This window comes from Macaca fascicularis, chromosome 3 (genome assembly GCF_037993035.2).
Source record: "Macaca fascicularis isolate 582-1 chromosome 3, T2T-MFA8v1.1".
In the NCBI taxonomy this organism is placed as follows: domain Eukaryota; kingdom Metazoa; phylum Chordata; class Mammalia; order Primates; family Cercopithecidae; genus Macaca; species Macaca fascicularis.
In genome coordinates this window covers 32,587,529-32,601,725 of record NC_088377.1, presented here as the reverse complement: position 1 = coordinate 32,601,725, position 14,197 = coordinate 32,587,529, and the positions used below count along the sequence as shown (strand labels likewise).

The 14,197-nt window shown below is 37.2% G+C and overlaps 1 protein-coding gene across 2 annotated transcripts in view; it reads right to left on the bottom strand.

Moving 5' to 3' along the window:
• Nucleotides 1–14,197, bottom strand: part of SAMSN1 (SAM domain, SH3 domain and nuclear localization signals 1) — a 167,937-nt gene that overhangs the window by 129,823 nt on the left and 23,917 nt on the right. For both annotated transcript variants that reach the window (XM_015446969.3, XM_065541489.1), the window contains exon 3: nt 2,889–2,929. In XM_015446969.3, coding sequence (XP_015302455.3) covers nt 2,889–2,929 — 41 coding nt within the window. The remainder of the gene's footprint in view (nt 1–2,888; nt 2,930–14,197) is intronic.

The following is a 14,197-nucleotide window of genomic DNA, read 5'->3' as shown; positions in this document are numbered from 1 at the left end:
GGAGAGACCGATATTCATAAAACCTGAACAAAATGGTAAGTCATTTTACATGAAAGTATCTCAGGATAACCAAATAGTTACTGGGGGGAAAGTGCTTTTCCAAATAATTATGTTAATAAATACAGAAAGAATGATGTAAATTGAATATAACCATTATGCAATCTCTAATAAAATAACAGATCTGGAAAATAATCACCAATTACTGATAAAGCCTAATTGAAAGGCTGATGGGCAACTTCATGCCGAATGGCTCCACCTGATACCATCTGAACCCACTGAGCCATATCACTGTCATAAAAATATGATCGTGCTAATCAATTCATGTGTGTGGGTGAAAACACACATATCTCATAACTGACATTGTTATAGCTTAAGTGTTTTTGACTATTGATATTCTTCATTGTCATTAAATTAAAACCGAGGTTACCCTTTTTTTAAGCTCGAAATTGTGAACAAAAACATGCATAGATAAGATTTCCTTTTTCTTAATTTTTTTTTCCTTTTAATTTTTTAATGCAAAATGGTTAGGACATCTCTTGGCACATAGCAAACAATTCCAAACAAATAAGCTATTTATAATATTGTAAAGTGAGGTAAGTAAATAACAGCAAGACTAGACATATAGCTTACAACACAACAAAAGAGAAAGTACGCAGTCACTCAAGACCAACTTTTAAATATACATATAAATATATATATATTTGGACCTTTTCATACTTTATATATATTTGAATCTTATCACACTTTGGGATTTAACTAAAAGTTTACAGGAAACATAGAGTAGAGACAAACATGCTTAAAAAAACACAAGGATTCAATCAGCAAAATTCAAAAATCTGGGAAATTCTTCAGGACACAGACTCCAGTTTCTTCAACAAATAAATGAAAAGACACAAATGAAGGGACATGAACTGAATCCAGCTGAGCTTTTTGGATCCTGATTTAAACAAACCAACTCTGAAAAAGCATTCGAGTCTGTCAGAAATAGTTCAATATTGACTATATATTTGGCAATATAATGTCATTTGTCTTGTTTTGTTCTAGTGCAGTAATGGTATTGTGATTATGCTTTTCAAAAAATAATTCTTATTTTTTAATAATATACACTGAAGCATGAAATTATGTGTCTGGCACCTGCTTTATTAATACAAAAACAGTGGGGATGCAGTTGGGGGAGTAGAATGGGTAGAAATGAAATTGACTATAGGTTGATCCTTGTTTAAGTTTGGTGATATGAGTTTATCATTAACTCTTCCTCTATGTATGATTGAAAATTTCCATAATGTTTTGAAACAGAAACAGAGGATGGGATTATGCTGACTGGACCGTGCTAATCAGTTCATGGGTGAGGGTAAACATACACACATCTCATCACTCCCTGTTACAGCTTAAGAGTTTTCCACTATTCATATATTTGATAGTCATGTACTCACTTCGGCAACACAGATACATATTCTTGACAGTCATTAAATTAAAACGAAGGTTATCCTTTTTAAGCTCAAAATTGTAAGCAAAAACATGCATATATAAGGTTTCCTTTTTCTTAATCTTTTGTTTGTTTTTAATTTTTTAATGCAAAATGCTTAGGACATCTCTTGGCATGTAGCAAGAATTCCAAACAAATAAATCTGTTTGTAATACTGTAAAGTGAGGTAGGTGTATAACAACATGAGACATCATTTCCATCAGGAGAGTGGTGGGCAAAAAAAAAAAAAAAAAAAAACTAAGGAACTCAATGGAGACTTCAATTTTATTTTAATTGCTTGGAATCTGAGGCGCACCTTCACTGATCTGGTTTATGTTAGAAAAATTGTAAATTGGTCAGCATCAGACACTTTCCCTTTAATTCAATCCTCCTGTCATCTATATTTTGGTAGCCTATATTCTGTGGAAGCATCAATCACAAGCCAACAGCTACTATTTTGTTTAAGTACGTGCCTTGGAATTAGTGAATTTCTTATTCATGGTCAGAATAAACAGCCTCACATACGTGGCGATAAGACTAAGAAAGGTCCTCCCGAAATCCCTTCTTTACTCCACCTCATGCTTAAAATGCCAGTGTTGTAGTTTAAATAGTTAATTGTAACTAAAATACAACTACGCCACCCTGACAGGTCCTTAAGCTGTTAATCACCCAATTACCTACTTACTATGGATGTGTTTTGTATTTTTAACTGGGAGAAAGCTTTGAGCGGGGTGGGGGGGGGTGGGGGGGGCGGACAAAAAAGGAAAGAATATGAAAAAGCACAGAGTGCCCGGGTGGGAATAGAGTAAGAGTTTTTGAGAAAAGGGACACCCAGAGAGAACGTCACATAATTCACAATTTGGCTTCAGACCAATTCAGGGTGCAAGGAAGCCATTCTTCTGCATCCTCGGCAAGCAATCTGAAAGTTTCCCCATAAACCGGCTTCCTGCCCCTGTGTATTTCCTACTTATCAATTAAAATCCCATTACCTTATGCAACATGTGTATGTCATGTCCTCTGGCAGCTGGATGTGCTGAATGTAAAGCCAGACTGACCTAAATAACCTGAGACTCTTTGCAAACACATTTTTATGTGGATTAGAAACATACTTCGGAAGATTTATAGGTCACTGACAGAAATATGTTTTTATGTATGCTCCCACTTTAATCTAGGCCTGGTTTAGACACGTTTCTTCTGAAAATTTAATTTTCACATCCCTGTCTACTGGAATGTCACAACATAGCTTTCCCATGCATCAGCATAAACAGAGAAATGGTAGCAAAGCAATCCACATCTAGATTTGTACTTGACAGCTGCAAAAAAAAAAAAAAAAAAAGTACTTTGGCACGAAGTCCACTAAAAATTCACATTCAACATTACGGAACTAAGGGAACATGAAGTTTACAAAGTCAATTTGACTTACTTTCTCTTTTTTGGTTTTGCATTCTCCAAATTAGAAACCCCCTGTAAAATAAAATAAAATAAAATAAAATAAATAATATAAGACAAAACTGTACCAAGAGATCCGAAACAGAATTCATTCATTTTCCACTATAATCCAAATGCAGTTCATTTAGCCTCTTCCCTAGCAAAAAGACCGATATGTTCCCCGTTGTATTTTAGTAATGTGTCACAGAAGTTTGGCTCAAATTTTCACTTTTTTTTCCTTTCGTCTTTGTAACTTTGAGAAAGATAGGATGTTTCCTTTATTAACTAGGGCTTATACGTTATTTTAAGCTATTGCCAGTTTAAAAAAGCCCTTGCCAGTTTAAAAAAACAACAACAGGTCTTTTAAATTAAAACACCCAATTAAATCCTCATTATCTAAACCTTCTGTCCCTCCATCAATCCACCAAAACCAAGGAGACAGATACATACCACGGTGTGTTAGTTATATCATAGGGTGCCTTCATTTGAGAAAGATGGAAAGTAGCTTATCACAATACCCTGAGGGTGTTGAAATATATCTGTGATTCATCTGACCTTTTTCTTCAGACCCAGTGACAGTTGTGTAAAATCCCTTACACTTTGGGGAAAGAATTTATCACATTTTTCACCATCCTTGAAAGAGCTTAAACTGCCCTAGGCACCTTTCAAAGCCCTTCAGATTCTCTCTTTTTTATTCATCTACTCCTCCATTTAAAAAACATTTACTGAATATCTACATGAAAGGTAACCAGTTGTGTTCTGGAGAGGCTCATTTGTTTGGCATGGCAGGAATTTACATACTAAAGAAAATTGCAACCAATATTCCACTTCTGAGAGGAAAAAAACACAAATGCTAAGGCTAAGAGGAATGGTGAATGTAAACCGAAAAAAGGAAGTTTGATTTGATTATTCCAGTGTTAATAGTACCAGCCTGAGCACAGTGAAATCTAAGATAATCTTTCCCCAAGATAGTGATTGAAGGGGCCATTTATCTAATCTTTATTTTGTTTGTATCAAGATTTTTAACTGCAGAGGTCAATTTGGATATCTTATTTTCCTAGCGGTTGAGCAGAGCGTTACTAAAATCCCACGTGCGGAAACAGTCAGTCCCTGAACTTGAGGAGCACACATTACCAAGTTTGAAATACTTGTGCATAACCCACAGGACATTGCTTGTAGGGAAGAGGTGGCAGATGGGGGTTGTAGGTAAGGATGTGGGAGTCATGAATTACGCCCTAATGTGAGTTAGGATATCAACAGGCTTTTGAGGAGTTAATGGTCAGGTGGACCACTTCTTCCATTCTCTATGCTTTGTCATCCTGTACCCTAGAAGTACACAATCTCTATTCAAGGTCTTTTTTTGAAATTGTTTAGGTCTTGGGCCAGATCTCTCCAAACCTCAGATTAGAAGCTAATGGTGTTCCTTGCCCTGCAATCAGTAGCCACACACATTTAACAAGCTTTGTGACAATCGTGAGGAAAGAGGACAGCCACCCATCTTTGTAGTAGTGCTTTTCTGTTATATATATTTGGAACTTACTAGGAAAGAACAAGCAAGCTCCATGCTCCACAGTCTATGCAATCGGGACCAAATATGTCCTAATAGTCAAAATCCATCATCCTGAGTCTCATTAGTTTGTCATATGGGTTTAGATAAATCTCTTGGGATTATGAATGTTGCCCTCTTCAAAACAGAGTGTACCTTTTGTGAGAATAGACAAGATTTGCAATAAGGAATATGGGAAACATTCGATACCTTTTAATTTTTAATTATTCAAGTCACAGTATTTTGGAATCAACTTATATCAGCATTCCTCTGCCTTTGCTATCAAAGAGGTTAATTCCAGATGACTCACAAAATGTATATGCAATTGAGCAAGAGAGTTTGAATCTAGAAAGAAGAAGTATTATGCAAACACAGTCTCCTGTATCACCTGGGTGAAGCTTTTGTTAATACAATTAGCTACGGGACCCACACAAAGCTTAAACACTTGTAACAGCTGATTGTGGTGAGAGGAACATAATTTGCTTCTGGTTTGAAGTTCGGAGACAACTGGACTGAGATTAAAAGAATTTCCTAAGACCACAAATTGAGATTGGTTACTTTTGCTATGCATGTTGTCACAATATTCTCTAGGGACTATCCACTTTGTTCTGGTTTTACTGGAATGGGGGTCATCCAATTTTTCCTCATGATGAATCAGTTTAGGTTTGGGAAATTTTGTTAAAAGACTTTTTTGTAATGAATATTTTGGGCAAAAAATTGAGCTGAAACTTCTTTTTAATCTCTATTAAGATGAAAGAGTTAGTGTAGTTCTCCTTAGGCAACCTGCTTCCTACAAGGTAGGGAGAGTCAAGCACATTAAATGTGGGTCTGGAGTGTGATTATGTGAGGAACAGGGATTACTTAAACAGGCCAACATCTACTTAATTAGAATAATAGGTCTATTCCCTCGGTGTTGCCTAGTTGTAGATTACTATTGAACTGGTTAAGCAATTTTTAGTACTGCTTATACCAGACTCAAAGCAGCTGTGGAAAATGTAAATGGCTTTCAATTCTGACTGCTGCGTACATAAGCAGACTGTCACGTACATTGGAGTTCATACCCTGGGTACTTTATTCCTAGAGGGGCAAGTCAAAGAAAGACTACATGCAGTTTTATTTTTAGAACCACAGCTGTGTGTGTGTGTGTGTGTTTGTGTGTATTCTACTCTGAATTCCAAAAGGAAGATACCACTTCAGAGAGTTATTTCAGTGAAATGAATGTCTAGTCCATTAATTTGCCATGAATACCGGGTAAAACTTACTCCTGTTAGCCTTCACTTCAGTACCCCTAAGTTAGGCAGTAATCATTTGTCTTACCTTTCATTCACTAGGGAATGTGTGGCTTAATTTTATTTTTCTCCCTAGCAATTGTTTGAAATTAAAAAGTGAAATGTAAAAAAATTATTACAAATGAACCAATAGAAACTAAGAAACATTTCCAGGCTGTGTTATTTTTAAGGTAAATGAAGGAAGGCTCTAAGAGCAAAGCACTTTCATGTATAAAATTAGGTCAAAGTTTTAAAAAATAGAAAGAGAAGATGTACCTTAAAAGAACAGATAAATTGTAGATATCAAATATATTTCTATTCTCATGCAGAGGTTACAGATGACTATCCTTTGGGATTGAGCCTAATATGTGCCTGTTTCTTGCTTTATTGGTTTTTAAACGTCACTTTCAAATTACAAAGTCAAAAAGAAAAATATGAATATGTCAGGAGTTGTTGCCTAGCTAACGGAAATGCGAAAGGTGATTCTGCACCAGAGAAAACTGATTGGCAGTAATCGATGATGCAAATCCCATGGTGAATTTTTAAGACTGTAGAGCTGATGCAAACTTTGATTTGAAAATGAAAAACTTGAGGCTCAAAATGATAAATGGACTCATTTAGGATCAAGCATATTGTGCTTTACCTTAATTAAATACTGGTGGATTTAAAAAATTTCGAATACATTTTTTTTTTGGAATCGTACAAGTCATTCATTTCTACATTCACATTTTATTCAACAAACACTTATTGAACATCTACTATGTACCAGACACTGTGGTAGGGGAGAAAAGATTTCTTTCCTCACCTATCACAAAGTTCATGGCTGATATTCCTATAACAAAAGAGACATTAGCAGGAGAAGATAATATACACTTATTTAATAAAAGTTTGATGTGGCATGAACCTTCAGAAATGAAGACTCTAAAGCTCAGAGAGAAGTGTATTTTTTTTGAATTGCCATGCAGAAATATGATTGGAGGACAAAAGGTATGATCTGATGGTAATAAACTGGAGGGAATTTAGCAAGGCCTGTTTGTTCAGCTTCTTCTTGGTCTCTCTGTGGGACATCCCTTTTCTCTGAGTATAGGGCAGAATACCCGTCATGAGAGAGCCCTCAGAGGAGGAGAAGGGGAGGGTCATTCACAGACGCGATCTTCTTAGATTTTATGGCCTGATTCCGGGTAGAAGGAGAGAGGGGGAATTATAGTTCTATGGCCTGTTTCAGGGGAGAAAGGGGCAATAGAAATTTCAGTTTCTACGGTCCACTTTAGGAGAGAAGGGGCAAGAGAAGGTCAGAGATATCTTCCTGCTTCTGCTGTTTTCTTCGTTTCCTTGACTTTAAGATACTCAGTAATAGGGTTAGGCTTTGTGTCCCCACCCAAATCTAATCTTGAATTGTAATCCCCAGGTGTTGAGGGAGGAACTTAGAGGGAGGGAATTGGGTCACGGGGGTGGTTTTCACTATGCTGTTCTCGTGATGCTGAGTGAGTTCTCACGAGATGTGATGGTTTCATAAGTGGTTAACAGTTCCTCCTACACATGCATTTCTCTCTCCTGCCACCGTGTGAAGAAGGTACTTTCTGCCTGCTTCCCCTTCTGTCATGATTATAAGTTTCCTGAGGCCTCCCTCGCAGCGGTTTGACTAAGAGTCCATTAAACCTCTTTCCTCTCTACAGATTGCCCAGTTCTGGGTATTTCTTTATAGCAGTGTGAACATGGTCTAATACATTCAGTATGCCAATGTGTCATATTTTAAGGTAGCATTTCATGTGCCCCTCATTGTTTTAGAGGCAAAAAAGAATTGCAAGTAGTCTTTCTCTCAATTATCTATCACCAATAACTGTTGATCTCAGAATCCTATTAAATTCCATTTTTTTAGCTTTAAAGGTTAAATGAGTTAACTTATGTAAAATCCTTACATGATGTCAAACACATTGGAGATACATATAGATGATATTTCTCATTAGATAAATTGTTTATTAATAGTTACATAGAATTCTGATTTTGAAGTGAATTGAACATGGGTACAAACACATACGTAAATATGTATAACATGTAAATTCCTATTAAAATAAACTAATTTAATTTGTAGTTTGCTTAATTCATTCTCTTGCAAAAATGAAGATTGTTCACTTGCATAACTAAAACGGTTATATTAATATTAAAATACAGTGATTCCAAGAATGCCGCACGCAAACTGAATAAGTATGTCTCTGGACATTTCTTGGCTTCCTATGTTTGAACAAAGTTCCTACAGATGTTCAAAGAAGACATGACAGTTCATTTTTAAAATTCCAATAGACATATGGCAAAGAGGATGATTATGAAACTTCAAAGTTAATAGACTAATTTTTCAGTGTGTCTAAGGCAATCAGAAAGATGAAAAAATACATATTGAACTATCAACTGTATTCTCAAAACAAGAAGATTTATGTGACCAGTAACAAATGATCACAAATGTGAAGAAGTCCTACTGCCTTCCTCCATACCTGATTGCAAATGTATGGAAAAAATCCAATGAAGGAGAAGTCTCCCAAGTTATGAATGAGATCACTATGGCAAAGGGGAATGTTGGTAAATATCAGAGCCCAGTCAGTTAAAAAGCAGGTTAATAAGAACAGCAAGGATAAAATCCTATCCCTTTTGTGATTTCTTGATTTTTTTTTTGCAGAATATTATTTGCAGAATAATAACAGTGGAATACATACAGTATCAAGCATAGTTCTAAATGCTTTATGTGTAGTAATTAATTTAATCCTCACAACAATCTGTAGGATTGATACTATTACAATTAACCTCAATTTATAGATAGGTAAACAGAGACACAGAGCACTCAATATTCTTGCCTAAGCTCACACAACTAGTAAGTGATAAAACTAGGGTTTTGTGCGTGGTGTCTGTTAGGCAGGGACCTGGACCCGACATGGCAGCACCACTCAGCGTAGCAGGCCCTTTGTTCCAGCAGGCCCTTTGTTTCGAGACTTCCCTCCCTCTTTGAACACACCCTCAGACTTACATACATCAGAGGTTCCAGCTGGGCAGTCACACTCCCCCGTGACCTGCAGCTCACCTGCATTCCACAAGTTCGTAAACAGCAGTTTCGGCTGACAATTTCCAAAGACCCCTTCCTCATGACCCTTACTCAGCTCCTGCCCTACTAGTTTCAAGACCCCCCAGGCCCTGTTTGCACAATTAGCTTCCTTACCTCTCAGGCTATACGAAGCCCCTACCTTCCTCCCTCAGCGCGACTTCCTCGGCCCATGCCTTTGACCGAGGAACCTTGCCCACAGGCCCTAATAAAAGGCTATTCTCACTGCCATTTGCCTTGTGTCTTCATTCCTGGTTCGGCTCCAGCCTCAGTTTAACTTTACAGTGTCTTCACTACTTCCTGATACTACTTCTATGCTTGACGGCATAGATACAAAATCTACCTATCATCTAGGTCAGAAATTTCACAAAGAAGCGCTATTGGCCAGAAGGGAGATTAGCTACAAAAATGCAGAGAAATGTAATACCACATGTCACTACTAAATAAACACCTCAGAAAGAACACCCTTCTTCAAGCACTAATACTAATAAGTTAGTACTATTTGAAGACAAGTGTGTAGACAGCACACTGATGTGTTTTAAAGGTATTAATCATTTTGTAGCTGCCATCATCATCATCAGAGAATGCCCAGCAATTTATGACAGCACATTTAATTAAAAGCGGGCACTTCAGGAACCAATGAATTTAGGTGGCAGTTTGTGCATTAGAGGCTCCCCCCCCCGCTGCCCAAGCATATTACTGTAATAATGTTATGGTTCTCAGGGAAAACAGATTTTATCCTCCTGTGAGAATAAAATGAAGAAGGAAAAGCAACAGCTCTTTCTGATGGCAAAAGTGAGGCTTTCTTGCCAGCCTGTTCAGCTCCTGTCTTCAAGTAACAACCTCATACAGCTAACGAATTCTGGTTTCTCTAAGAGGGTGGTGTACAGCATCCACACACAGCCTCTCATTGCAGGGCAGGTCCTGTAGCTTATAGTGCCTGGAGAATGCACAGCGGCCATAATCCACCAGGAAGAGAGCTGGCAAATTGCACGAACTTTGCCATGTGTCTACTAGTGTGCGAAGAGAGCTTTATATCAATCCTAAAGCAACAAACTCTTCTCAGAGCACTATAAATATCCAGGATGGCAAAACAGGTTACCTAGGGGATGGCTATTTGCATTATAAAAGATTCCTCCTTTTCAAAAAGATTCCCTTCCAGATGTCTTAAAACAGAGCTCTCTTAAGTGTCCTTAAATGTGATTTATAAAATTATATTTACACAAGGTTTTAGAAAAGGAAAGAACAACTAATGTTTACTAAGTGCCATGTTTCCTGCCACCTATTATCTTCTTTAATCTTCATAGCCACGAATGAAACAAGAGCAAGACACACAAACTTGCACAAAAATGTGATAGGAAATCCGATGGGTGAAAATGTCAAATTCCATCTTTGCAATGGAAAAGCACTGAACTGGTACCCCAGAACCTGGCTTGTTCCAAAACCTGGCTTGCTCTCCCAGGGCTGCTACTAAACTGGGCAAGACCCAGGAACCCTCTCAGAGCTCAATCAGGTATCCGTGTATAAAACCAAGGCTGATGAACAAGAATTTTAAAATCCCTTTCTGTAGAAACAATCCATGGTTCCTGATCTATAGTAGTTCAGTCCAATGTCAGTAGTGATGACAAATGCTTTTAAGAGAAAATTAAAGTAGGAATGGGCTTTTTTGCTTTACAGCTTTTTTTTTTTAAATGATTAAAGAGATAACCATGGCTTTCATCAGATTCAATTAGTAGTTCTCCCGTAAGCCTAGGAAATAAAAAAAGAACAGAGCACAATTAACCTTAATCTATTGATTTCATTTTATTTTAACATAAGTCTCTATTTACGGGAGGAAACCAATTAAAACTACCAAAAGGTGTTCATGTATGAATTGGTGGCAGAAGAACAGCTGTATGTAATCATAGATATAACAGGAAACAATAAAAATGAAGGAAAAGTGCAGCCTTTTTAGTCAACATAATCTATGTTTTACATATTGGCTTGTTATAAGTCATTATACAATCTCAAAGTCAAGAAAAGGATTACGTGCACTGTTTTGACGTTGACTCCTCTTGTTCATAGTTTGATGAAGACCTAGCTGATGGATGCCATTGTTAATCTCATTTTCTTCCTTTAGTGTCTATATTATTAATAGCTATGTCAATGCTGATGATAATATAAGACAGAACAAAAAACTCTCAATTTTAATAGTTTAAGTCAAGTAAGAAATGCAGTTAAGTGGTTAGAATACCAACTTGGGAGTCACCTACTTTGACTTCTCCATTACTCACCTATTCTAAGACGACATGTCACATTTCAATGTGTCCATTTACCCATTTATAAGACACTAGACTCTAAGTGGTTTTTTAAGACCTTTTTTGAAAGGTTCTGGGACACTGTGCAGTGATAACATCTTAAACACCTCTCTTTCGTCATTTTTACCTCTAGTTCTTCCTTTTTAAGCTGACCTTAAATCTCACGTTCTTCACAGGACTTGTACCATTAAACTACGAACCACAGTTACGTACTTAGAGTTAACACCGATTATTGATCATTTACTTTGTCTGAGTCTTCTAGTTAATAGTATAAAATACGTTGTCACTTTTTATTCTCACCTGATAATTAAGTAACAAATAGTTTTCTCATTTTATAGGAGAAGAAATAAGGGCGTAAAGAGTTTAAGGAACTTGTCCAAGATGGGATTTTTTTTTCTTTGAAACAGAGTCTTGTTCTGTCACCCAGGCTGGAGTGCAGTGGCAGGATCTCAGCTCACTTCAAGCTCTGCTTCCCAGGTTCACGCCATACTCCTGCCTCAGCCTCCTGAGTAGCTGGGATTACAGGTGCCCACCACCACACCTGGCTAATTTTTTGTATTTTTAATAGAGACAGGGTTTCACCATATTGGCCAGACTGGTCTCAAACTCCTGACTTTGTGATCTGCCCACCTCCGCCTCCCAAGGTGCTGGGATTACAGGCGAGAGCCACTGTGCCCCACCCAAGATGGGATTTTTATAATGTTTGTTTGACTTCCTCCCCCAAATCTTGTGCTTCTAATTACTGTATTGCATTATTTTTAGGAATTCCTTCTGGGGATTCTTATAGAAGTTAGGCTTGATACTTATAAATCAGAATTTAATCACAGTTACTTATTTTACTCTCTAGATATTTTGAATATATATTTTCTTGCTGAAGTGGACATCTGTCTTTCATTGATCTGAAAATCAATGTGTAGAAGAAGGAATAAGAAGAGGAAGAGAGGAGAAAAGAGAAGTAGGAAGAAAAAAGGAAGAAGGAAGGAAGAAAGGAAGGAAGGAAGGAAGGAAAGAAGGAAAAAAGGAAAGGAAAGAAGGAAAGAAACATTTTCTAACTTCTCTTGCTACTAGAATAAGGTATGTTGTTTAGGTCATATGTATCACAGATGCTAACTTGAGACACTGATACAAAACCTGACTAACATAGGGAAACAGCAAGGTGTGTGCATCTATTTTTAAGGTCACAAACTTCAGTGGAGAGAGTGTGGTTCTGGAGCCAGCCATTGTGGTAGTAGCTTCTGGATTTGGCCACTTCCTGACTGTGATAGAAGCAGCAGCAATCTTTGGTGGCTGGTTTATAGTGTGCCTTCTCGGCGTAATTCCTGCAAGCTTAGAGTATGTGTTTTCAGTTCCCAATAATTCTGGGCTTTCTATAACCTGTAGTATATTCCTTTCTGCTTAAATTAACTAGCATTCATTTGTTTATCTGCAAATAACCGTGATCAATATCTTGTCACATTAATTTTAGTTCCTGTATCAGTTATTTATTGTTGTGCAACAAATTACTCCCAAATTTAATGGCTTAAAAAATACACATTTATTATCTCAGAGTTTCTGTGGGTTAAGAATATGGGCCTGACTTAGATGAGTTCTCTATTCCATGGTCACTCACAGGATTGTAATCAATTGTTGGCCCAAAGGTCTAAGGTTTCATCTGATGGTTCAGCTAGGGAAAGGGTTCTCCTTTAATTTTACTCAGTGATTGTTGGCAGCATTCAATTTCCTGAAGGCTGTTGGGCTGGAGGCCTTACTTCATTGTTGGCTATAGACTGAATGCCTTTCCTAGTTCCTTATCGTGCGTGTCTCTTCCACATGGAGTGGAATCTGGCTTCATCATAGTGTGCAAAACAAGAAAGCAACAGAGGCAGCCTGCTAGCAAGTCTTTTATATGCTAATCACAGAAGTGACTTCCTGTCACCTTTGCCCTTCTCTACTGGAATCAAGTAACATGCAAGGATGAAGATTACACAAGGACATAAATACCAAAAGGCAGATGTTATGGTTAGTTTATTTTATGTGTCAACATGGCTAGGCCACAGTACCCAGATATTTAGTGAAACACCAGTCTAGATGTTGCTTTCTCTCTCTCTCTCTCTCTCTCCACACACACACACACACACACACACACACACACACACACACACCATGCACACCCTATTAGTTCTGTTTCTCTAGAGAACCCTGATTAATACAGTGGGGTTCATTGAGGTCCTCTTAAAGTTTTGCCTTCTGCAGTACCAAAAGGAAGGTAATAGAGTTTAATGTTGGACAACCCTCCACTCCAAAAAAAATCTTAAATGTATTTATAGAGCCATTTTAGTGCAGCAAAGGACCTTAAAAAACATCTGGTCTAACTCTGTTAGTTTTTAGAGGTAAAAACTGGGTTCTGGATTGGGTAATGACTTAATCAAGTTCTATTTAGAAACCAAGCCAGAAGGAGAGCTCAGTTTTCTATTTTAATGCTCTTACTATTGTCTGATAAGTTATCCCAAGCTGAAAGTGGAGAATTATACCTGGTGGCCTAATACTGATTAGAGCAAAAGAAAATCTTCATGGACAAATGGAGCCGGGTAGTTCTACCCTTCAGTTGTTCTTCCCATAATGGGCAATGGTTTTCTGTTGGTGCCCTCTATCCTTCAGCCCAGACTCCCTAATGATCAATAGCATGCATATCCAAGTCAGCTATCTGAAGTCATGGATGCTGCCATTGGCTATGAAATAGAACAAAACTAACTAGCCATGAGGGGATTAACCCCTGACCTTGGCCTCATTAGTGCTGAGCTCTAACCAACTGTTAGACGCATATCATATTGTTTGTCTTTAAAACTATGCTTGAATCTGCTATATTACTTTTTCATTAACATCTAGTAGCTGGGAATGTTTTAATCAATTTTTCCAGTGATTTTTATCAGTACAAAATGTTGATGAGTAAGTATATAAAAAATTAAACTTGGATTTTTAAAATATTTAATTTTATTATTATCATCCCTATTTAATAAATGGTGCTGGGAAAACTGGCTAACTATATGCAGAAAACTGAAACTGGACCCCTTTCTTACACCTTATACAAAAATTAACTCAAGATGGATTAAAGACTTAAATTTAAAA